General features: G+C 38.6%; 1 protein-coding gene across 1 annotated transcript in view; it reads right to left on the bottom strand.

The window, feature by feature from the left end:
* mkrn1 (makorin, ring finger protein, 1) overlaps window positions 1-26,668 on the bottom strand; it is a 90,733-nt gene that overhangs the window by 34,192 nt on the left and 29,873 nt on the right. Inside the window, exon 2 of the mRNA XM_039770024.1 lies at window positions 5,422-5,550. Coding sequence (XP_039625958.1) covers window positions 5,422-5,550 — 129 coding nt within the window. The remainder of the gene's footprint in view (window positions 1-5,421; window positions 5,551-26,668) is intronic.

The raw sequence follows: 26,668 nt of genomic DNA, 5'->3' as shown, positions 1-26,668 counted from the left end.
AGGGGTGGGGTGGGGAGTGATATTAATTAGAAAATCTAACATATCACTGCTTAAAAAACTATTTATTCAGATAAAACATCACAAAAAAAAACAAAAAAAAAAACAACAAAAACAAAAACTACCACTGCAGGAAACCCTTGCTTTACTCTCAGTATAAAGAATTATTAACCTGAAGCCAAAAAAAAAAAACTAATATACTAAATGTAAAAGGATAAATTCTTGCCAAATATTAAACAGAGAAAGAAGTTAAGGTAATCTATTCAAAAAGCTGGATAACTGTTATAGAAGAATGTAATGATCACTATAGGAAGTACTATTGTACCTCTCAATGTCTGGACAATGGTTCGATTCCTATCTGGGATTGCTGTCATGGTGAAGTCTGTAGTTTCTACTTTGGAATGCTTTTTATTTAACCACAGTTGAAAAGGTGTGCTACTGGATCAATTAGGAAAGCTAAAATGTCTTGCGAGCAGTTGCTGTTATGGAACACCTCCATCACTTCTCCCCTAAATTTGCCGCAGCCACGTTTTATTTTGGTGACTGAAAGCAAACTTGAAACGAGAGAATACTTAACAGGTTTATTCAAACTCGACAACAGGAAATTTTACTTGTACGTGCCTTTTCATGTTGTGTTTGCCTAGATCTACAAGAATAAAATGAACAATTTGAACCCTATGTAAGTAAACACACACAATCTCTTTGGCAAGGATGACAAATTATATATTTGAAAGAAAAAAAAAATCTTTGAATATAGTCAAAAAATGACATTCAAATGCAGAATGACTGCTGTCCATTTTTCACTTTACATCAATTTCAGCACCATTTTACTCCAGACATGCAATATATTATTGCAGGATATTACAGAGAAATATATGCATATCACTACTTTACTCTTGACTTTATAGTTGAACTACAAGCAGGTTTTAAATACATTTCCAGCCAACAAAAAAATATCATGTTGCTCCAGCTCTATATATAACTAGCCAACCCGCAGCGTACCATATGCCGCATAATCAGGCCGGTTTTTTAATGATTTTTAAGCACAGGGAGAAAATTAACATTTGAAAAATCGGAAATGTAATAAATCAGCAAGAAAAGCAACATTGTAACAATGCACGGAACGAACCAACCAACACACAATTGTCCGTGACTGAAAACTGAAAATGCCCTCGCGCCTTCTCCTGCCAGACGGAGGGATGGGGGTGCACGGCATGGAGTGTGGAATGGGAGGAGAGGAGAAGGACGTCCATTCAGCTCCATCAGTCATGCTAGTCTGCTGATTTCTTGTTCAGTATGCACTGCCTGCTCATGTGCCCACCTCCGACTCGTCACTTGAGTCGTCATCTTTACACAGTCCAGATGCACCTGCAACTGACGTAGACGTTTCATTGCTCTTTGTGGTTTTGGCTGCTTTTCTATATATAAATCCACCAAGACAAACCGACCACTGTAGTAGCGAGGTGGGACAGGGGTGTGTACAAAGGGTAGGGACGCAACCAGTGGGAGCGTATGAGTCGCACTTAGTGGGAATTCCACGGTTTGCAGCCCGAATGGGGTTCAACGGCTTACCCACACCTCTCTGCGCCGGGTAGACACACGCTCAATGTCATGCATAATTATTTATTGAATGCTAAACACTTCTGGAAAGACACGGTTGTCTAAAATGGGTTGGTGTGAGAATACAACAGTAAGCGAATGAAAAGATGGAACTCTGGAGAGAGCAAAACACAACACAATAGTGAACCCGCGGCGTTTCAGACGTGCATGTGGACTCTTACCGCAGACGAAAGGGACTAACTGGGTGGTCGGTGAGTTTTTGCGTCCGGGCAAATGGGCAGGCAGTGTGAATGCCTAGAGAGCAAGGGTAGACGGGGCCGGTAAAAAAGGAGTGTTGGTGGGCAGAGAAACGTCTTCCGTGTTCCTGCAGGAGCATCTAAGAAGACGCATGTTTGTCGCGGATGCGAATAGCTGTATGTAGCGTGTAAAACAGTTTGCTATGATGCACACGGTCGTGCGTCGTAACTGAAAAATCAGTTTTTAAAGACTGCTTACTTCATTGTGCTTTAACCTCAGTTGTAAAGGACTGTTTTAAGGATTCCATGGGATATCCCTCGCAAACCATTTCACACGCTGCATATGACGATTCACCTCCGCGAGAACCATACCTCTATGAACAGTCAACATAGCTCGGAGGTGCATGACATGCACAGGACATTAACCTGACCTGCACTGCACGTGGCCTCTACGACAGACGAATATAAATGACGCCACTTTTTCTGTGTTGTCGCATCCGAGTTGGTGGGCGTGGCCCTGCGAGTTGTCCATCATATCCAATGGTCTTGGAGTTGGTGGGCGTGGCTCCTTCCTGCGTGCGCCATAGGTGTCTCACTTGTTGGCGGCTTAGTGAATCCACGCCCCTTCCGGCCTGCTTTCCATGGTTGTCTTGCCTTAGTGATTTATATATATATATATATATCTTCATTTGGGTCTTGATCTTTGTTTGTCCGCGAATGAATTAGAAGAAGCACTAGATGGCAGTAGAGAGACAGCTAAAACATAGGCATTGCATTAAGAATCTCCTCCAGGCTTATACTACTGAAGACTGTAGTACTCCAGTCACACCTCAAAACGCAGACATTCCAACTAAACAAACTGTTGTGTTTTAAATTAACTAAAGAGATCTTAATTTAGATCTTGATCTTTGTCCACGATTTTCATGCATACATAGACCACCTTCCAGTTTAGTACGTTGTTGTTACTCAAAGATGTCAACAATGTGACAGAATAACGAAAGGGGTGGTGGAGTGTGTAACACTGATTAGCTCCTGAGGCCTGGTTAGAGAATGAGATTGCCGAAGATAAAAAGGTACTACGTAACATATGAATGAAAAGGACTGTGGGTAAAATGAATGATAACATAACAGCACGATCCGGAAATTATTGTTACGTTGTATGCAGCGAGTGCTGCGCGCCTCACAGTTCTACATGCTCACATGTCAGTGAAGTGATCTCTATTTATGCTTTAAAGAACCTGGATACCTATGTGTCCCCCTTTAATAACCATTGCTCCGTGTATATTGCCTTAATCTTTGGATTGCCACAAATCAACCTGCGAGATTGGAGAAAGGTTGAGAAGACATCATGAGAGAAAACGACAATGTCCTGAAAATGAGACTGACTGTGAACGGACAGAAACAGAAATGCTCCTACACCTACAAATTACGATTCGGATAGTGATTCCGAGTGGCCCGTTCCTATCGAATCAATATCCAAGGGTTTTCTTTTTTAATTTTGTTTCCCTTATAAAAAATCATAATGCTGTGCGATGAAGGGCCCAGTTCACGACTGGCAGCCGCGTTTAAACAGGTAGCCCTTCACAGACAACTTTAACACGCACAACGTAGTTGGGCGCACATGGCTAGTATCTTATAATTGTTCACTCTTGAACCAGAGATCTCCAATTTGCTGTTCTTTTTACAATAGAAACCTGTTAAGCATCCAAGGCAGCAAAAGCAAAATAACTTTTTAATAGTGCATTTTCAATGGTGACAATGCTTGTTTTATACACTTTAACAAACTGTTTCACATGCAGTCTGCACTTTAGTTGCAAATTTGACAAACATTATCTAAAACAATAAGGCATAATGGAGAAGGAAGAACCACCTACAGCACTCAAACCACAAAATGTATATTCACAAGGCTGTGGGGAAAAAAAAAAAAAAAAAAAAAAAAAAAAACACACACACACACACACACACACACACACACACACACAGCTAGTTTGGTAAGGCATGGAACCAACATTAGCCTACACTTCCCATGCTTTACTTTTTTCTTGTACTGTGTTGTCAAATAGATTTTCTAATAAACACTAATTTTACAGTTTTAAGTTGCTTTAAAAAGGTGTATTTAAAGACCATTATGATCCAACACTTAATAAATTCAGTTTTATTTGAAATAACCTGCAAAATCAGTGTTTAAAATTCATATAAAAGCAACACAATATGAAACCTCAAGTTGTAGGAGGCACACAGAATGGACAAGCACCCCGACCAGGAGTCCAGAAAATCCCTTACCTGAACGGAAGGCACCGTGGGAAGAGAGGGAAGGCGGTCACACCTGGTCTAGGCAGCCCTAATGGGTGTACAGACATCCCAACCATAACCATGGATTGTTCCTTACACGGGCGGGAAGCCTCAAATAAAAGGACATCCTGACCAGACATGGACTTTATACCTTCCCTGACCAGGACAGAAGACGACAGGGATAGACTGTCCCTGGAGCATGTTTATTCACCCCCAGGTGCTAGATGAAAGCAGCCCTCCATATCTGCACCATACATGAACCAGCAGGGAATGCCAGGAGTTGCAACCCGGCAGTGCAGCCCTGCTGTGGTCCATGGGTGCCGCTCCTCCAAAATACAGAACTTTCAAATGACCCGGAAGTACTTCCATTGGGCAATGGCCCTGGCACCAGAAGTACTCCTGGGTCATCAATAAGAGGTACTTTTTGTGTCTCCCATACCTTATTCTATCACAGTTTCAAAGAAGCATCAGAATTAGAAGACATGGTTCTGAGAGTCAACAGCTTGTGTGATGGACACCAAACGACAACAGCTTCAGGCATGGCTTTAAAAATGGCTAAAAGCAAGCAACATCACCTTGGTACCACTTCAGGTTGTTCACTGGATTTAAACTGCTTACATTTCAGTAAAAACTGGATAAAATATTGTTTTACAAAATATTTGACCAGTAGTGTATATTTAATCAAATTCTTTAGTGAACCCTACTAAATGCATCAAAAGATACTCTTCACTAATAAAGCTAAAATTGTTATAATATTAAAAAAAGAATTGCAAAGTTATTTATACACTTATACTCAATTTTGTTTAACCGAGTTATGTGGATTGGCGATTCTAAATTGGCCCTAGTGTGTGCTTGGTGTATGGGTGTGTCCTGCAGTTGGTTGGCACCCTGCCCAGGATTGCTTCCTGCCTTGTGCCCGGTGTTGGCTAGGATTTGCTCCAGCTGACCCTGTGACCCTGTTTTCGGATTCAGCGGGTTGGAATATGGATGGATGGAGGTTTAGAAACTTACTTTCCAAATAAGTTACTTATTCTGATGAAGCTGGGTTGAAGAGTAATAATGACCAACAGAAGCAGGAAAAAAAAAAGTATTTAAATTTTTATTTTGTTTACCATAAAATTTAGGCTTTGCACATTTTAAAATTTTAAAATACTCGGTACCTTCATAGAGATACACCCCCCCCAAAAAAAAAAAATTCCATAAAACACCTTCTCTGTCATTCATAAAAACCATTAGAAACATACAGGATGATTTTGGACTTTTGATATGGACAGCTGGACAATACAGACCAGGTTGGATTTTAAATACAGTACATAACAAATATATTTAGAAATACCTGCAGCGATCCCCAAAAGCACAGCATCCTTTCTGAAAGTATTTGCAGATCATGGCTGGTTTGCTGGTGGCAAGATCATGAGAATAGCGGCAGTTATTCCCTTCTTTGCAAACCCCATGCATGAAATACCTAACAAAGGAAACAATGTAGACAAAATTTAATACAAGTCTGCAACTGTCCAATCAGTATTCAACCTTTACTGCAGATAATTATTCAACATTAATAGCGCAACACTTGTGTGAAAGTGGCTTACTAGCAGATGGAATTTTATAAATGTTAAATCCAAACACACATGCAAGCTAAACGTTAAAATATGCTAAGAAATGTCAAAATTGAAGATAGTTCATTCTAATCCAAATGGTAATTTTCACCTCAGATTCAACTGCAATGAAACATACTGAGTGCTGTAAATAGTTTTACATTTTTGCCTACTGTGCAATTAATCCATCTCTTTATATTACTGAAATTAAGAGAGATTCAAATGTTCTCTTTAAAATGTCCTTAAATTTTTCCATCAGAAAGCTTTGATATTTTTAGAACATTATAGCACTGAACAGTAGGTGGCTGGCGAGAAAACAAACATCCTATTACATTTGGACTTGCACAAGTCGTAAATACCCTCCAAATCCTCCTTATAATGAGAAGTAAAGCCAATCAATGCATAATGTTTATCCTGCTTCATCAAGTAAAAATCCAAAGTACAAACTCTGACAAAAAAATATGGAATCACCATTCTTGGAGGTTGTTCATTTAGTGGTTGTCACTAAAAAACAAATCACAGATAGGACACAAAACTATTTTAATTAACAGCTGAAAATGTTAGTATTGTAAAACACTCCTCAAAAACATTGATTGTTGTAAATAAATGGCACATTTTTTGTTTAGGCCAAGTGGAGAAAAAAAAATTATGGAGTCACTCAAAAAGGAGGGGGAGAAGAGGGGGAAAAAAAAAAACATACATCAGACACTATAGTATCATTAATCCAAAAAATTACAATTAGTACTGTATTGCACCTCCTCTGTGTTTTATTGGCAGCTTGATTTCTTTATCAGTTAGATTCCAAGTGTCTGACATTTTTTTTTCAGTTTCCACTATAAATTTTCAATAAGATCTGGACTGTGGGTCAGCCTTTGAAGAAAAAATGTTTTAACGCACTTTGCCCTGTGGATAGATGCATTATCATCCTGAAAAATGAGTTAATCAATCATCACCAAACCAAAATATCAATGTATACCTGTGCATTTACCATAGAGGTAGTGATTTCCATCTACCCTGGTCCTTTACCCAACATACAACACCCCATAATGACTGTGGAAATGTGATATTTTCTCCAGGCAGCCGTCTAAGTTATAGTTTCAAATGGAACAGCATCAAATTAAGTCTCAGCATTATTTCCTTGGTCAACACAGATTTGTGGTTCACTAGTGAACATTACTTTCATCCAATCGATCCATAGTCCATGACTGCTTCTCTTTAGCCCACTGTAACCTTGTTTTTTTACTTGGGTGCTTATGATGGTTTACTTTTAGCTATTCTCTATGTAAATTCTATTTAATTCAGCCGATTTCTTACAGTTCAGTCACAAACATTGACTCCTGTTTCTGCCCATTTGTTTATTCATTTCTTTTGCTGTGCATTTTCCATTTTCCAGACATAATGCTTTTGCTTTGTGTTTCCTGTCCTGATGCTTGGACGTCTTCCATGGTCTACCCATATATTTCCCTTTTCCAACTTTCCCATTTTGTTTGTACTTGCTCCTAATTTTAGACACAGCTGAATGGGAACAACCAAAATCTTTTGCCAAACTCCATGTTGAATTACCTTCTTGAAGACATTTTATAACCCTTTCCATTGTTTCGATTGACAGGTCTCTTGTTGGGGCCAACTTTCCTGTCAATCAGCCAGGGGCAAACGCTTGTTAAGGTCTGCAAAGACTCTCTTTTAACTGTAGAATAATTGATCTAATTAGACACGTGCAAGTATTGTTTTATAAATGCAAATAACAAGGTGATTCTATAATTTTTCCTCAACGTTAAGTAGAAGTGTGCAATATGTATCGTTTATGTGCAAGCTGAACCTATCAATTATGTCTCTCACTTTGCAAATAATCAAAAACACACCTTGAGAGAGTTAACCTAACAGGATAGACTACTGTGTTATGCAAAAAGTGAGTGGATAGGTGTGCAGTGTTAGCGCACCTCAAGTTAAGAAGATCGTGTAGCTCCCGAAAATGTCAAGATCTATTTATAGAACAGATCTAAAACGTCATCAATAATATTGTAGCCAAAGTGCTTTACAATACAATATACATAAATAAACAGAATAAAAGCTCATTTAAAAAAAAAAAAAAAACACACCACACACCACCACACACAGAGGTGGTTTGATTTTGGCAAGAGTGATGTTGCTCAAAAGACGGCAATTTGTAAACTATGTTGGAAAGAAAAATATATAAAACTGACCCATGCGAGATCATGGTGGTGGATATTCAAGAAGCTGGCTATCTAATCTGCACTGAATACAATGAAGTTAACATTTGCTACTCTTTATTAAAAGTATTCTCTGGCAACGATAGGAGAGTTCTCTCTAAAGCAGTCACTATGAAGATAGCCAATTCATCACACCTTTCTCATTCAGAGGCCATCACCTAACCGAGGAAAGAGACCTGCTCATTAACTCGGCAGGCAAAGAAAACCTGAAAAGCTTCATCCTAAGCCAAAATTCCACTCTAAAAAAAGTTTTTATATAGAAAAAAGATTAATGTTTGTGATGGAAGTGGTGTTTATATGTAGTTCAGGGCAACAATTAAGACCATTTGTAGCAAAATTTGATCCAGTTTACAGTTAGAAATTAGCCTCCAAATAAGTCTGAAAAAATGGCCTATATAAAATCATGAGCATCTTTAAACATAAGATTATAACTTAACACATTCCCAGTCTCCCATGCTGCAAGACTCTAAATTATTCAACTTGCTCAATTCACAGTTAAACATGTTTTTTTAACTGCCTTTTAAGCCATTATTTTCTGTAAAACACTTATTACCATTCAACACCACCAACAAAAAAGTACTTGTGTGTTCCAAAATAATACAAAACTTATTTTTACTATTTTGATAAACTTTTCTCTGGAAGTCCTGAGGCTAATTTTTTGCCTGCCCTAGATGCAAAGATTTTAGCTTGGTTTTGCTTGTATAGTTCTCCTTCTTGACTTTAAACAAAAACTGGCCATCAGAAAAGATAATTAAATACCCTCTTTTAAATTAGTGTTCCATTTCCTTCTTTATATTAAAAGTAAAATGTGCAAGTTAGATGATCTGGCATTGCCAAATTGGCCCTAGTGGGGTGTGTGTGTGTGTGTGTGTGTGTACACACCCTGTAATAGACTGGTGCCTTGTCCACGAATTCCTCCTGTCTTATATTCAATGCTTGCTGGGAAAGCTTCCCCCGAGACCTGACTCCAGAGAAGTAGGTTTGGGAAATGGATGGACAGCAATTTCCTTATATTATCTTAAGGTTCCGAATGTCATAGGTACAGTCTCCTCAATTATTAGCAGCATTGGTAAAGTAAAAAAGGTTAATTAAAAAAAGAATCCCAATTGTGAATTGCCTCATTCCTGAGAGAAATCCAACATTTGCAGTTGCTGGTCATAAAATTAGAATATCTTGACAGAGCGGATTTATTTCAGTAATTCCATTCAAAAAGTGAAACTTGTATATTAGATTCATTCATTACACACAGACTGATGTATTTCAAATGTTTATTTCTTTTAATTTTGATGATTATAACTGACAACTAATGAAAGTCCCAAATTCAGTATCTCGGAAAATTTCAATATTGAACCTTTTCACAATATTCTAGACACCTGGTTCCACACTCTAATCAGCTAATTAACTCAAAACACCTGCAAAAGCCTTTAAATGGTCTCTCAGTCTAGTTCTGTAGGCTACACAATCATGGGGAAGACTGCTGACTTGACAGTTGTCCAAAAGACGACCATTGACACCTTGCACAAGGAAGGCAAGACACAAAAGGTCATTGCTAAAGAGGCTGGCTGTTCACAGAGCTCTGTGTCCAAGCACATTAATAGAGAGGCAAAGGGAAAGACAAGATGTGGTAGAAAAAAGTGTACAAGCAATAGGGATAGCCGCACCCTGGAGAGGATTGTGAAACAAAACTCATTCAAAACTGTGGGGGAGATTCACAAAGAGTGGGCTGCAGCTGGAGTCAGTGCTTCAAGAACCACCACGCACAGACATATTCAAGACATGGGTTTCAGCTGTCGCATTCCTTGTGTCAAGCCACTCTTGAACAAGAGACAGTGTCAGAAGCGTCTTGCCTGGGCTAAAGACAAAAAGGACTGGACTGCTGCCGAGTAGTCCAAAGCTCTGTATTCGGATTAAAGTAAATTTTGCATTTCCTTTGGAAATCAAGGTCCCAGAGTCTGGAGGAAGAGAGGAGAGGCACAGAATCCACGTTGCAAGTTTCCACAGTCAGTGATGGTTTGGGGTGCCATGGCATCTGCTGGTGTTGGTCAATTGTGTTTTCTGAGGTCCAAGGTCAACGTAGCCGTCTACCAGAAAGTTTTAGAGCACTTCATACTTCCTGCTGCTGACGAACTTTATGGAGATGCAGATTTCATTTTCCAACAGGACCTGCCACCTGCACACAGTGCCAAAACTACCAGTACCTGGTTTAAGGACCATGTTATCCCTGTTCTTAATTGGTCAGCAAACTCGCCTGACCTTAACCCCATAGAAAATCTATGGGGTATTGTGAAAAGGAAGATGCAATACGCCAGACCCAACAATTCAGAAGAGCTGAAGGCCACAATCAGAGCAAAATGGGCTCTCATAACACCTGAGCAGTGCCACAGACTGATCGACTCCATGCCACGCCACATTGCTGCAGTAATCCAGGCCAAAGGAGCCCCATCTAAATACCGAGTGCTGTATGTGCTCATACTTTTCATGTTCATACCTTTCAGTTGGCCAACATTTCTAAAAATCCTTTTTTTGCATTGATCTTGATATTCTAATTTTCTGAGATACTGAATTTGGGACTTTCATTAGTTGTCAGTTATAATCATCAAAATTAAAAGAAATAAACATTTGAAATACATCAGTCTGTGTGTAATGAATGAATCTAATATACCAAGTTTCACTTTTTGAACGGAATTACTGAAATAAATCAACTTTGTCATGATATTCTAATTTTATGACCTGCACCTGTAAAATGTAGTAAATTTGGTCTGAGAAAAAAGTCATTATCAATAAATGTTTTAAACAAAATCACAAGCGCCATGATTGGCAACCCTGCATGTAATATTTTTTACAACATGTCAAAAAAAAAACCCAACCACAGCTTTCTTCTATAAAAATCCTTTAAGGTGAACCAGGTAATCGGAGACCATTCCTCTTTACAAAATCTCTCTATATCGACTGGGGTCCTAGGTCCCCTCTCGCCCACTATCCTCTTCATCTCACAACACAGGCTTTCAATAAAGTTTGTCAGGGGACTGATATTGCCATGGCAGAAGCTAATTTTGTGTTCCAATAAACATTTTCCTGTCGACTTTGACATATGTTGTGGGTAACTTTTCTGTTAGAAGATCCAAGTAGTTTCTTGGCAGAGGAAGACAGATCTAAAATGCAAAATGTACCTTTGGAGGAAAGACAGTCCCACGACATCGCAGAACATCCACTACATTTTACAGTGGAAAACAGGTTTTCTTTAAGGCTAAATCCACCTTGAGTATTTATTGACAAAAAACTCAAATCTTCATTTTGTCTGACCATCAAACACAGCTTTCAAACAAAGTTTCAGTATTGTTTAGCAAACTCCAGGCACTTACATTTGTGGTTAAATGTCAGGAAAGATTTTTTTCTGGCAAGTCTTTCAAAAATTCTGTTAGCACAGAGGTAACATCTGATAGTAGTTTTAGATACTTTGTGACCCCCATGGTGGTACATTTTCTGTATTTCTTTAACAGATCCTTCACGAGTTTTTTTTTTTTTTTTATATATATATATACCATCCTCCTTATTGTGCGTGGGATCACGATACACTTGGGTTGTGGACTAAGATTGCTGTCAAAAATAAATCATAATAATTTAAGTCATATTTACATTTCACACATGTCAATTATACTTGCGCTTCTGAAGCATGAACAAACTGTAAAAAATACGTCATTGGACCCACAAGACATTAGCCATCAAGGAAGAAAATCGATTTTTGTTAATATGCGTGTGCCACAAAGGTAGAATGCTGGAGTTATTTCTGAAAGTGACCGTACTTCATACTTTGGCCAAAAGGGAAAAACGGCGAAAAAAAAAAAAAAGGAAACTATGAAATTAACAATGACAACATGAAATGAACAATAAAAAGTGAGAGCATGAAATTAACGGCGGTGAGTTTTAAACTTCAGATAACGTCTTAGCGGAGTGTCCAGATGTTTCATACTGCAGAACCTTCAGATTTTGGCACTCTTGGACCAAGAGTCTTGGTCATAGATTTGGAGTAGGGGTGGGAGGCAAGGAATTATGACACCCCCTCCCCCACCCACTGGATATGGATAATATGCAAAACAGAGGTAAAGATTGGGGGCTTTGCACAATATAAACTTCTGAAGCAGCCCCCTCGTGACGACACTGCTTTTAAGTAAGGGCTTTGTTTTTTTGTTAATTATATAAACGCTCACGATCTTGCTATGGAAGCATGGAGTTAGATTAACAACTGATTGTAGAGGAGGTTAAGCCCTTATAATAGAGAAATATTTTGGATAAAAATAAGCCAACAAAAAAAAAAAAAATTCAAAAACTGAAATATGACAATCTACATATATAATTCACTAAGGCAAGACAATCATGAAAAGCACGCTGGAAGGGGCGTGGATTCACTAAGCCGCCAACAAGTGAGACACCTATGGCGCACACAGGAAGGAGCCACGCCCACCAACTCCAAGACCATTGGATACGACGACAACTCGCAGGGCCACGCCCACCAACTTGGACACGACGACACAGAAAAAATGGCGTCATTTATGTTTGTCTGTCGTAGAGGCCACATGCAGTGCATGTCAGGTTAATGTCATGTACCTCCGAGCTACGTTGTCTGTTCATAGAGGCATGTTTCTCGCGGAGGTGAATCGCCATATGCAGCGTGTGAAACAGTTTGCGAGGGATATCCCATGGGATCCTTAAAACAATCCTTTAAAACTGAGGTTAAAGCACAAAGGAAGGAATCAGTCTTTAAAAACCAATAAGCCCTGTGCCTCTGTTTCATTACCGTCTCACCTGCTTCACCAATGCAGGCCCTGCAACAGTCGAGACGCTCTGTCAGCAGCTGACCTTCTCTGTGCCTGACCGGTTCACATACAGGCAGTGCAAGAGAAAGCTGCGCCAGAGACAGACAGAGGCACACACACAGGCAGCTGGTGGGCGGCTCTCCATGAGTTTCTCTTGCTAGCGGACACATGACCAGGCGGTAGGGTTACCACTTTTAATACAAAAAAAACAAGGGACGCGCAATTTCATTCTCAAATACGGGACAATTCCGTATTTTAAAGGACGGGTGGCAACCCTACAGAACGCTCTCCGACAAATTGTGCAGTTGGCTTGATAACAATTTCCGCTAACACTCTGCAGCCAAGTATTTGTTTCCTCCCACTCTCTGTGGTATTTTTGCAGCCGCTTGCGTTTAAGCTCTGAAACTTTCAGACACGGGGGGGTTACCTAGAGAACCATCTGCCATTTTTTTAATATTACTCTCTGCCAACACTTTGCAGACTCTACTTAAAAGACCCGCCCTCCTCACTGGACAGTTAAAAAGACCAATCAAACTAATGATGACATCAAGTATTACCCAATCAAAAGTAGGAAAGGAGGCATCTTCATAAAATGCGTGTGGGATGATTTGCATGAGACGCTGCTTTAAAAAAAAATTAAAAAAATAAAGGGACAAAACCCGTCCCATATTGATTCAAAATGGGACGCGTAATTTCATTCTCAAATACGGGATGATTCCGTATTTTAAAAGACGGGTGGCAACCCTACCAGGCGGTGTGTGTATGCTTCGAGAACGAGGCTGGACGCGGCTTGCGACCGGGCACATGAGCAGGCAGTGTGTATACTTCGAGTGCGAGGGGGGACGCGACAGGACCATCTAGGAAAAATCATGTCGCGGATGTGATTCGCTGTATGCAGTGTGTAAAACAGTTTGTTTGTCACAGATGTGAATCGCAAGGGTTTCCTTCCACAGTGCAAAGACATGCAAGTTAGGTGCTCTCGTATGTTCACCATGAGGTGGGCTGGCACCCTGTGCCGGCCAGGATAGGCTCCAGCAGACTGTTTAGGATTAAGCGGATTTGAAAATGACTGACTGACATAGAAGAATAAGGAACAAGGGGCATATTTCCTGACCCATTTATTTATACTTGCATTTCATATTATTTAGTTTGACATTCGACAATACTTTTATTTTCATTTTATTTATTTGTGTATTTTATCAATGTATCCATCTTATTTCTAAACCCACTTTATCCTGAGAAGAAGTAGAGTCACAGGGAAGCTGGAGCCTATCCCAGAAGCATAAAGCTCTTTTCTTGTGTCTGTGCCAATTAAATATTACATAAATCTCATTCATCAGATTACAGTGTGCCAACTTTGTCAGTCAGTATGACCCAACTAACCATGTTGGGACAATAAAATCTCAACTGAAATTTTAAAAAGACATCAGTCTTGTCAGTTATTAAAATTTGTGTGGTCCAGTGCCATTTAACCCTTTGCAGTGGCATCACAGTGAAACCTATTAATTGGATATGGCAAGTTTGCCAGCAAATTTGACCCATAAACTCACTTTGGGACAAGCAAATCTCAACTGCAACATAAAAAAGGAATCTTGACACAAATCTATGAAAATAAGGGTGGCAAAATACTGCACAAGGCTCTACAGTGCCCGTTAAACATCAAAGTTAATTCTAGTGTTTAAAATGGGAATGTGACAAATTTGCCCGTCAATTTGAGACAGGTAGTCACATTGGTCTGTGCAAAACTCAACTGCAACTTAGACATTGGCATTTTCTCAAAACTGTGAAAACTAGGGTGGTCCAGCATCATTAAATATTTTACAGTGCCCATTAACCATCAGAGTTAAATTTCCTTCACTGCCAAATTTGCCTGTCTGACCCATGTAAGCACACAGTTTAACAAATGAATTCACTTTTCTCAGAAAGTTAAGAGTCGGTCAACAGCATACAACCCTGTATAATGCCAGTCAAGCATCACAATGAAATCTGTTCATTAGATATGGTATGGGAATATGAGAAATTTGCCAGTCCATTTGACCCATGTACTCAAAGTTCAACTGCAACTCAACAAAGGTATCTTTCTTTTCTCAAAACTTGTATAGCCCAAGGCCATCTAACCCTTTGCAGTGCCTATTATACATCTAATTCCATTCACTACATATACAAATGTGCCAAGTTTGCCTGTCAGTTTTATCCATGTACCCAACTCATATATAAGAAAGGCATCTGTCTTGTCACAAAGCCGTGAAAAACATCACCTAACACTTTGCTGTGCCCATTAAACATCAGAGCACATCTTACTCAGATATGACAGTGTGCCAAGTTTGTCATTCAGCTGGGCAAAACTGAACAGCCCTTTAATAAAGGCACCTGTCTTGTCACAAAACTTTGAAGATTAAGTTGGTCCAATTTGATGCAACTCCTTTGCATCTGACCAGGAAGAAAATGCGGAAAACCAATTTCTTTTTTCAAATAAAGAGCCCATTTTAGTGATGCAGTTAATATCTTTTTATGCTGCAGAATATTATGATCATCTCTTAACCATGAATAAGTAACTGCTTTGCACAAGTTATGTAAATAAGAAACTGGCAGGAAGCGAACAACTTCAGGCTCACATGAAATGGTCACGTTCTCCCCATATCTCCGTGAGCTTTACACCACACCTCCCGAAGACTCGCCGGTTGAGGAGGGGGGGAAAATAAAAAAATTAAAAAAAAAGGTTTAATGGCACACCCCGTGATGGATTAGTGCCACAGCCAGGGCTGATTGCCCATAGATGTTCACTAAATGCTGCTAGGGAAAACTCCCGTCCCCGAGTTAGATCACAAACACGCAACTCCAAGGCGGCAATTGAACAGACAACCAAAGCTTTAGATTGACTATATGGAGAAGGGTCGCTGTTAAAAGTAACTCCATCATTCCCCCTTTCTGGCACATGCGCTCTGTAGTAACATAAATCAATTATTGTTTCTTCGATAGAGAATGCCACGTATGTCCAGCGAAATATTTTTGACAGTTTGTTCACGCTTGAGAATTGTACTCTTAACTTTCAGAAGCACAAGCATAAATTATTGAGAGTTATTTTTGAAAGTGATCTTACTCCAAATTGGGTCCTACTCCACAAAAGCTGGTAACAGTTCCATTTGTTGTGAACTTTTTAATTACTGTCCTAGCTGTTTATATGGGCATTTTCAGCCAGGAAGCTTTTTTTTTTTACAAAAATAGCGATTCACTAACTTAACGAAGGATCAACACACTTTTCCCTCATTTGAAATGTATGTATGTTATCCGATCTTTCCCCATGCTGATGAACAAATGTAGGAATATGGACCCTGTGCCACCACATATTTATTTCTTCTCAGGATAAAATTAAAAGTTGGTATTTTTCACATTTTATTAGTGCGAGATTAAAATAATTTACCAAAAGGTAAATTTTTATGACGATATTTACTCATCTTTCCCAATAACTGTGTACTGACTACCACTCTTCACTTTGTTGGATACCAATACTGAAACACAGGATATTAGCCTCTGGAGGGCTTCCTGAATATGGCAATATAGTGCTTCTGACAGGTTCAATTAGTTACAGAAACAGGGCAAATTACATGTCCTGCTATAAAAACTACAAAACTTTAAACAATATATTTTTAATGTTATTAAAAACAGCATCAATTTGAAAATTTACACATGTTTATGCAATATGAATGGTTTGTAAAGCAAATCAAAGGTGAAAAGAGAAAATTATTGCTTATTCTACAACAATATTCGAAAATGGCCTGGACAAATTTGTTTGTACCACTAGAAAAGCCCATAATTTGATTAGAATCATTTTTTAAACTGGCTGTTTTCTTTAACTAGTATGACACATCTCCAATCGTGCAACCAGTTTATCTGGATAAAAGCAGTCGCTCTGCTGTTTGGTATCATGTGCCCCACAATGAACATGGGCTAGAGAAAGCAAAACAAAGTTGTTAGGGGAGATCAGAAGGAAAATTATAGACAAGCATACTTAAAGGCAAAGGCTAGAAAACCATCTCCAAGTATCTTGATGTTCCTATGACAGTTTCAAATATCAAGAAGTTTAAAGGTCGTGGGATTGTACCCAACCTCCCTGGACACTGTAGCAACAAGAAAATCAACCATAGAATGGGCAGAAGAATAGTGAGAATGGAAGTCAAAAAGCCAATAACAATATTCCAAGAGATACTAACTGAACTTCAAGGTCAAGGTTTATCAGTGTCTGATCATACCATCCGTTGCTTTTTGAGTAACAGTGAGGCTCAATGGAAGACGACCCAGGAGGACTACACTGTTAAAAGAAAAACAAAAAAAAACAATAGAATTTCAAATGCATATTGATAACCACAGTGCTTCTGGGAGAATGTTCTTTTGATATGCGAGACAAAACTGGAACTTTTTGGCAAGTCACATCAGCTCTATGCCCACAAACGAACAAATTAAATTTTTAAAGAAAAGAACACCCTACCTACTGTGAAAGATGGAGGTTTGTTTTCTGGAGGGGCTGCTTTGTTGTATCTGGCACAAGGTGCCTTAAGTCTATATAGGGAACCGTGAAACCTCAAGACTATCAAGACATTCTGGAGCAAAAAGTACTGCTTAGTGTAGTGTCAGAAAGCTCTGGATAATGATCCAAAACCGACAGCTAAAAGCACCAAGAAAGGTTAAAAATAAAACATAGAAGGCCAGAATATTTCAAATCAGCCCTGAATCAAACATTTATGGAAGAACTGAGACATGCAGTCTGGGGAAGGCACCCTTCAAACCTGGCACAGTTGGAGCAGCTTGCTCTGGAAGAGTATGTCATACTACCAATTGGCAGGTGCAAAAGTCTCTTTGAAGGTTACAGGAAAATCTTGTTTGCAGTGATGGCCTGTAAAAGTTGTGCAACAAAATATTACATTAAGGGTCTTATTTGTGTCCATGCCAATTTGATTTGTGTTATCTGAAATATTTTCAATTGAAACAAAAAAACTCTAAAGCAAGTCTGATTTTTGTTAAATATGGAGCAAAAAAAATAAGGGTCAATTACTTTTGTCAGTTTCAAGTAATTTCAGAGACAATTGTTTGAGTCACCCTCCCCCACCGTGGATGGGTACCAATAAATTTGTCTGAGTCTATCTATTGACATAGTTATGTTAATATCAGTAAGCCAAATTCTACTGCGTAGCTTTGCTGCTCATAAGCTATAGTTCCTCTGGAATAAGTATTTGTAAGCACCAGACTATTCAACACTTAAATGATATAATTCTGCAAAAATGTATAAAATTAAATTAAATCACGGCTAATCACAAAATTTTGTTTGTTGCCTCTCAGGTTTTTCACATGGTCAACCACAATCATTGTTGGTCTAGCTGCACAATTATTGTCACTGCTCACTTAGCGACACAGTGTAGCACCAATGATCAGGGAACAGCAGTGTGCAAAATATAAAGTTAACAGTATAAAATTACACATTTTCTTACTGTTTATCTACAGAAACCTTCCAAAGATTTAAAACTGTGGGCAATATTAAGTGCAAACAAAATTTGAAGAGTATTTCGCCCGGGACAAAAATTATTTTGGTAAAAATTACCCACTGACACTATGACAGAGGTCATGTCCATGGAAACATTTTTTGTTGTCTAACCAGTCACCAAGAAACACAAGTTTTTCATTCTACAGCAAGTCCCATGAATGTGAACCTGCAAGTTACGAACTTTTAAACATGTGAATGTGCATTTCCAATAACTTATTTAAATAAGAGAAAAAATGTAAAATTTTAGTATAGCATCAAATTTCACAGCAGCACACAACTTAGTTTATGTGTCTGGCGCTGGGTGTAGCCAAACCCATGCTATTCTTTATATTCTCAAGTCATGTGTGTGAATCCTCTAAAAGTGGTAGTGCTTGTGGCTGTCGCTGTTTATGTTAACACGTTTTTTTTCAAGCCAAAGATGTCCAAAACTGAACGTGTTCAACAAGAACACAGGGACACAGTTGGAAACTCGTTAAGGCTAAGCTCTTCTTTACTCAGAGAACAACATTAACATGCCATACAAAACCAAGCAGGGTGGTGGAGCTTAGGCACAATCAGGACCTTCGGTCAGATCTCGTGAACAGATTGCTCTTGTCGACTTGACCTAATCAACTCTAATGTATGATTTTCAGATATGAGCATCCCACCAAGAGTACTTAGGAAGCAACAGGAGGCTTTGCAAGTGCTGGAGTTCGCACCAGAAGTACTCTTTTTGTGATTTTGTTTTTGTCCTCGCTTCAAAACATTTCATGAATCTTCACAGTGAATCCTTAACGGGCATCAATATTAAGTGATGGGTAGTAGGTGCTGAGTGATGATGCCATCCAATTGCTCACTTTGTGTGCGACAGCTGGGAGTGAATTTAAATACGATCACGTAGGCTTAAATCGCTAGCAGTGAGCGAGTCTACTGAACCGAAATCAGCTGATGGAAAACAAAAAAAAAAAAAAAATCACTTTGAAGTTTGTTATTAAAATGTATTACAAATCTATAATCCAAAATAAATAATAATGTTTAACTTTTAAAAGCACTTTCTTGTGTATTGCACAGTACAAATATATTTTTGATAGAAGTGGAGGAGAGATAGGTTAGCTCTGCATCTGTGGGCTACCCGAGAGCATAAATAGTTATATCGGCTGATGGAATACAATGGAGACAAAAATTAACTGTTTATTGTTAAAAACACACAAGAAATCTGTGACAAAATACAAATATTAACTTTTAAAAGCATTTGTTTATGAACAAATAGCTGTATAGGTTTTCTATAGGGGTTGAGGGTTGGGTGTTGCATTGTGTGCATTGGGAGCCCAGGATAACTTTGCTGGACTTGCGAATGCTCTCTCGTTCTTATGTAGGGGACTTGCTATACTTTCAAAAACTTTTAACCTTGCATTAGTATTTTGTTCAATTACTTTTGCCACCATTCTTTCATCATTATTTCTTTAACTAGGGGACTCCACCCCCTGCTTGCTTCGCTCGCCAACCTCTGTGTTTGGTTAATAGGATATACAACTTTAAAAGCTTATTTTTTTTCTTTGGAATTGTTTCAATTTCATTATTTGCACTTTTACTTTAAAGCTTCAGTAAAAACAATATTCGGAATTACTTTTTCTTCAAGATTGCATTGAATTTTGATTACATTTTCGGAGATACATTGTGACAATGCAACATAACTGCCTGTGAGTGAATATAGTTTCTTTCTATACTAATAAATGGCAAAGCCCTTACTGACTGACTCACTCACTCACGCATCACTAATTCTCCAACTTCCCGTGTAGGTAGAAGGCTGAAATGTGGCAGGCTCATTCCTTACAGGTTACTTACAAAAGTTAAGCAGGTTTCATTTCGAAATTCTACACGTAACGGTCATAACTAAATCCTACTTACGTACATATATATGTCGATAGCCTGCAGTGAGGCGGAGTTGCGTCCCCCATCACCACGCCTCCCACGTAGTTGGTTGCCTGCCTATATTGCATCCCCTATCCCCACGCCTCCCACGTAATTGACTGCCTGCCCATATAAGGCAGTCAGTCAGCAGCAATCTAAGCTGTGAGAAAACAGTAAAAAGGAGGCGTGTCAGACATTGTGGTACATTTTCTGATACAGCTAGATGAAAACAACTTTGTGACGCTGCCACCAAATACTCGCAGAAAAATCCACAAGTTAATAGGCACGATGTCGCTAAATACTCACAGGCAAATTAACAAGTTCATAGAGACACTGTCGCTAAATGCTCGCAGAAAAATCCACAAGTTAATAGACACGGTGTCGCTAAATACTCGCAGGCAAATCCACAAGTTAATACCGGGAATGCCTGTTAAACATCTTAGATTCACGAGTAGCAATTTGGGTAGTGAACACTTCGATGAATGAAACCTGTGATCTTTACAACGGTTGACAAACTCGGAATGTAACTTCATAACACGTCCTCCAAATACGAACCTGATTGAAAGAAATAATGATAATCAAATCCTTGATGACAGCAACACTCATAACCGTGACAAAACAATTACATTGACAATCATGTTACGTCATTTTTAAAATGTTTCCTTTTCTTTTTCATAACTTCTTTAACACACTGCTTCTCCGCTGTGAAGCGTGGGTATTTTGCTAGTCTCTAATAATCCGACTTTTTCTATTGTTTGTCCCTGTGATTTGTCAATTGTCATAGCAAAAGCTATTCACACGGGAAACTGTAAACATTTTAATATGAATGGCATCCTTTGATGTCTAATGTTATTTGCGGAATATATACTACACTACCTTTCTTGTCGCCTTTTAAAATTTGCATCGCTTCTCCGTGATCATAAATATACACCTGACCAAATTGTGTTTTCTTTGAAATAAAAACTTGTCATTGCTTTAACCGTTGCGGGACCACAGATTCTCATAGTGTATGGTCTGTTATTGTGTAAACCTACGTTTTGTGCATTGAATGATGCAAAGGCGAAAAAGATTATTGTAGACTTGTATATTTTGACTGTAGTGTCTGTGGATTCTGCGGTGGGCTGACGTCCTGCCCGGGGTTTGTCCCTAACTTGCGCCCTGTGCTGGCTGGAATTGGCTCCAGCGGACGCCCCCTGTAACCCAATTTTCGCATATAGCGGGTTGGGAAAAGACTGACTGACTGTTTCTGGATTTCACTTTCCCCAAACATCAAATCTTTTAATTCTATTGCATATGGCTCCTCATTGTGTAGAAACACTACTTTTCTCCGATGGCAACACGAATTAGACGATCCACAAGTCTCTGACTTGAACTTCAAAGCCTTACAATATTTCCATACTTCTGGCATATCACGTATGTCCATATATTCGATCTCTATTCGCCTTTCGGTTATTTCACAGAGTAAAAATTTCTCTTTTTTAGCGTTAATGCGATCTTTATCTTTGATACTTAGATTATTAATCCCAAGGGGAATATTCTGTATCCATCTATCAATATAAAAGCAGAAAAATTTGAAACTTGCTCTGTACGTATAGTGTGTCTACTTTTCTTTTGAATCCCACGGTTTTCATTATCTCTAACCTGCTCTGCATGTGTTTCACCCCCTTGTTTTTGAACCGCTTTATGACGTTTTACTTTGTTTTCTACTCTTTGCCTTTTATTTCTCACCTCACTTTGTCCTGCTATTTTTTCCCCCCCAATTACACCTGGTCCTGATGATTAATTTACTTTTGCTTGCGCTAATGCGATCTTTACTATCTTTTTATTTGATACTGTAGCGACCTCCGCATCAGGCTTGAAAAGAGAAGTAAAAAACAGACTTGACGTAGTAAAGTCTCACAAAAGTTGTAGTTGAACAATCACCAACTTTGTAACCCCAAACACAACCGTCTAGCACCCTCTCCAACGCCTCCTCCCCCGGGTCTCGATCCCCACCCCCCCACCACCACATTAATCAATAACTCGCTGTCAGTCTTCAGTGCTGTGCTCCGCCCTCTCTCTTAATTGGACCCAACAGTCACGATAATGGGGGGATGGGGGCAGGGGGCCATAATCGTAATGTTCAACCTGGCTGGGATGCTACAATACTTTCAAATTTTACGGTTTTCATATTCTTTACCTTTCTCTGCATGTGTATCGCACCATCGTTTTTTTTTTGGAGCCTATTGTCCTTATACGCTTTATATGAGCTGAAAGCACAGGATCTTTGTCTGCTACATGCCTTTACATGACTGTGTGTTTTGCTGCTCATGGTATTATTTGATATTGGTTGTGAGTAAGGCATGTCTTGCAAGAATCTCATGTTCTATGTCCCCGCGAGACAGTCCTGGGACAATCTCTTGGCACCAAGTCTCATGTTTACGGTCTCCATGAGATGCACCGTGGCCAATCTCTTTCGCCTCGTAGGTCTTTTAAGTGTCTTCCGACAAGATCACATCTCGTCACCCTGGTTTTCCTTTCCAAGATTTTTTTTTTTAATAATAGAGAGATGTTTCCAATCTGACTAATCATTCATACTTCTTGTGATGATCGACAACCAACATAGTAATCAAGCTGGTGATGCAACCATCCACACATACACCACATCAGCTGAAAAAAAATGATGAAATCAATGTGAATCTTATGCTTCTTTCACCAATACTTTTGAACTGGAGAGAGGAAATCTATTTCTGTAGAACTATTCTGAAGATACACAGTCCTGTTCTAAACAATACAATGCTAACAATGTCTACTGAACCGAGAGCCGACATTGACTCACAAAGCATCACTATGCCATCATAGTTAAGTACCAACTGCAATGGTTGTCTTCCAACTGGATTCACTAAGGAAAGAGATGGCTTCTCTTCTAAATCAGTCACCTATTCTTAACCTATTTAGATTTTACCATTCAGGAGCAGCAAAACAGAGTTTGTGGCTCAACTAATGACTTGATACATGTAATATTTGGAGCTTGAAATTCCCAGATGGTCAGGCAAAACATGGTTGTATTTTTTTTCTGTCAGCATAAGGTTGCCACAAAACTAATAAAGGAATCGCGTCTGAGCATTAGAAATTTTACAAGATGCATCTCCAAACTGCAATGCTGTGTGCTCCTCCCAAGAAACATGCCATGCTGATTTTAGTTAAATGCAACTCGGATGTATGGATTCAGGGGAAGAGAACCTTTTTCAGTTTTAGGAATTAACAACAAGATAGTTGAATAAGCAGATTAGAAAACAGTTTCTTTTTGAAAATACAAGCTTGCTGGTCAGAATCTATCATGTGTATACTGGTAGGATGAGCCTAGATCTTATCAGCCATTTACCTCTGCCAGCATAAGATGATGTACTATAATCCTTTGTAAAAATTTTCACTTCTGTTAAAAGAATATTCCTTTTTTCAAAGCTTAACAAAAACAGTTAAAATTGTATTTTATTCGTACACCACACTTCAAAGTACCTGTTATCACTAAAGACACTAATATTCTTACTATCCTAATTTAAGATTTGTTTCATAAAGTTTACTAACGCAAGTCAGTAGTATTGTGCTGAATGGAGGTGCTTTAAAAAAATTATACATCTGTTCAATAAGCAGCTGTATTGTGAGCAACAGTCAGCCAAGTTAAAGAAATGTATTTCATTTAACAGCTTTATGGATTAGTCAGCTGTTAGATAGCTTGTGATAAAACATTTTTATCTGGCAAAATTACATTATGTTCAAATGTCATCTTGCTCACTCAAGTTTGGAAATGATTAATGAATTAAAAACCAGGTTGCAGCATTTAGAACAAACTTTAATACAGAAATGGGAGCACAAATCGCTGCTATTAGGTGAATGATTTATTACCACAGTATGTCAGGCTCCAAATCCATAGGATTTGTGAGCATTTTTATGTATCTGGAGCTGTGAAAATGAATCTCTCACTTCAATTCCAGGTATATAAAGGCTTCAATCTGCCAGAATCTGTAGTTTTAAAAACAACAATACCACACATGTCAGGAAGTCTGAATTTCTCAACTAACCTTTAAAGATGTTGTACTATTCAATGCCATTTTAACCTTTCCCGAAATTAAGGCCTTATCTTAAGGCCCACTGCATGGGCCCTAGGTTTAGCGAGGCTTTACTGAAAATTGTAATCTATTATTTGTGACTGTTATGGTGTGCAAAATCTGCAAATTTGTGTCTATACTTTCATAATATTTTTGCTCCAGACAAAACAAGATGAACTTGAATACAGGACACTTGCATGGGCAGTTTAATCAAAGTATTCCGTTTTCCTGAATTGTACCAGTATCAATCACAGTAACATATGTTTCAACTGACCAGGAATTCAGGGGATGCCTCAAGCTGAATTGACAATTTTATCACCTGTAAAGAGATGGTACCAGGACTAAATTGGTTTAAAGCTTGGAAAAGGAAGACGTGCCGAGGCGTCAAGCTGTACCGATTAGCCTACTTTATAACCTGTGAACAGAAGGAGATGCCATGAGACTAGAAACGGCCAAGCAAGTTTGGAAAACTGAATACTCAAACAGATTAAAAAAAGAGTCTGAGCAATTTCATCTTTCATATTGACAGCCAGCCAATCAGAGTATGTAACAATCTCATGTTGTGAAACCCCCATGGAAATTTTATTATAAATATGCCTAGTCTGAGAGTGACGTCTTTCATCTGATCGTCAGCTAAAGTATCTCATGAACAACTTCAATTCTTAAATCAGTGCCGCCCTGGGACATTCATCTTTGACATCTTTAAATTTATCGTAAGCTTTTTCTAAAGACTATATACGTGAATAACAAAGTTTGGATATTTTCTCTCGTGCTTTTCTCTTTCTATACTTTCTATTCATATCTAGAGTGATTGAGGTAATAAGGTTTTTTTTTTATTTTTAAATTAAGAGCACCTGGAGCAGTAGGAAGTGTCATATGATCCAAGCTACAAGGTTTAATCGAGCCTAGGACATGGAGCTCTGTCCAATAATGAAAAGTACGTTAAAGTAAGAAATTCACTGGTTGATAAATGGCCTATACCCAGGGATGCTGAGCCTTTGTATGTCTGAATATATTCTCAGAGACGAAAGGTAATATTTAGGTCTGATATATATTAGAGACATTGTACATTGTTCGTGCCTATGATAAGGAAGTCTTGGAGTACTAGGGAAAATAGGTAATGGGTAAGTAGAGGGAAATATCAAGAAAACAAAATGACCAAATATCCTTTGATGCAGGCATTCAAGTTAAACCCTAACATTAACAAGGTAGTACTTTTCACATAGTAGCTATAGTCCTTTCCATTCATGAACACTGACACAAAACTGCCAACCAAAGGCCTTGCCCTCATATTGCAATCTAGCATCTTTAAGCCGATACAGTGAAAATTAAAAACTGCATTTTGTGTTTACTTGTGTTATATTTGACTAATGGTTAAATGTGTTTGATGATCAGAAACATTTTGTGTGACAAACATGCAAAAGAATAAGAAATCAGGAAGGGGGCAAATAGTTTTTCACACCACTGTATATCCTTATTTGGCTTCTGACAATATTGGACTGCTGCTTCGCTTAATTGATGCCTTTTCTTCACATTCTTCATCATGTGCAAGTTATTGCTGAATAAAGAAAAAGGCATACACTGGACTTACTGATGGATTGGATTTTTTTTTTTTTTTTAAAAAAGGTACAATTAAAATACTCAACACTATTAGACCCTCTTTAAAGGTCAGGAAGAGAACTTCACAAGGATGACAGCTATCATGATTATTGTTTGTACTCTCATTAGAAACCTTTGCAGTTGCACCACATAGCTCTCTCAGCACTGCATCCATTTCTATCAATTATTTGCCTCACTACTAAAGATTACATTGATTCAATACAACATGCCAGTATCAGCAGAGTACTGGTGGACTGGATATCAGAAGTAAAGCAAGAATCCGATTTCATTCCTTAAACCTAACTACCCAAAGCACCACACCAAGATCTATTATCTCCAAATGGAGAACTTTTGGAACAGTGGTGAATCATCTCCGAGCAAGGACACAGCAAAAACCCATTCAAGAAACCACTGAGGATTCCAGAAGATCAATCAAAGAACTGCAGACCTCTCTAGACTTAGCTAATGTCCAGGTATACCACAGTAATGGAGAGACCAAGTAAAAATGGAATTGTTGGGAAAGCAAAATTGGAACCTTTTCTAAATAAAAACAACATGCGTGTTGGTCTCTCATTTGCAACAGAACACACGGATCACCGCAAGCTTTTTGAAAGAGTAGATTAAAAATTCCTCAATAACAATGTTAAAAGACCGATTTTAAAATTATAGGAAACATTTGGTTGTCGTTACTGTGGTTAAAGGCTGTCCTACAAGCAGGATTGAAACTCTGGGGGTAAATACTTTTTCGCAAGAGTGATGGGGTGTTCAATAACTTTGCTCCATGAATAAATAATGCCAGACTTAAATCTGGCATTGTATATTCACGTTTC

This window comes from Polypterus senegalus, chromosome 11 (genome assembly GCF_016835505.1).
Source record: "Polypterus senegalus isolate Bchr_013 chromosome 11, ASM1683550v1, whole genome shotgun sequence".
NCBI classification, from domain to species: domain Eukaryota; kingdom Metazoa; phylum Chordata; class Cladistia; order Polypteriformes; family Polypteridae; genus Polypterus; species Polypterus senegalus.
The sequence above is the reverse complement of the archived record's forward strand: the minus strand, read 5'-3'. Positions and strand labels throughout refer to the sequence as shown.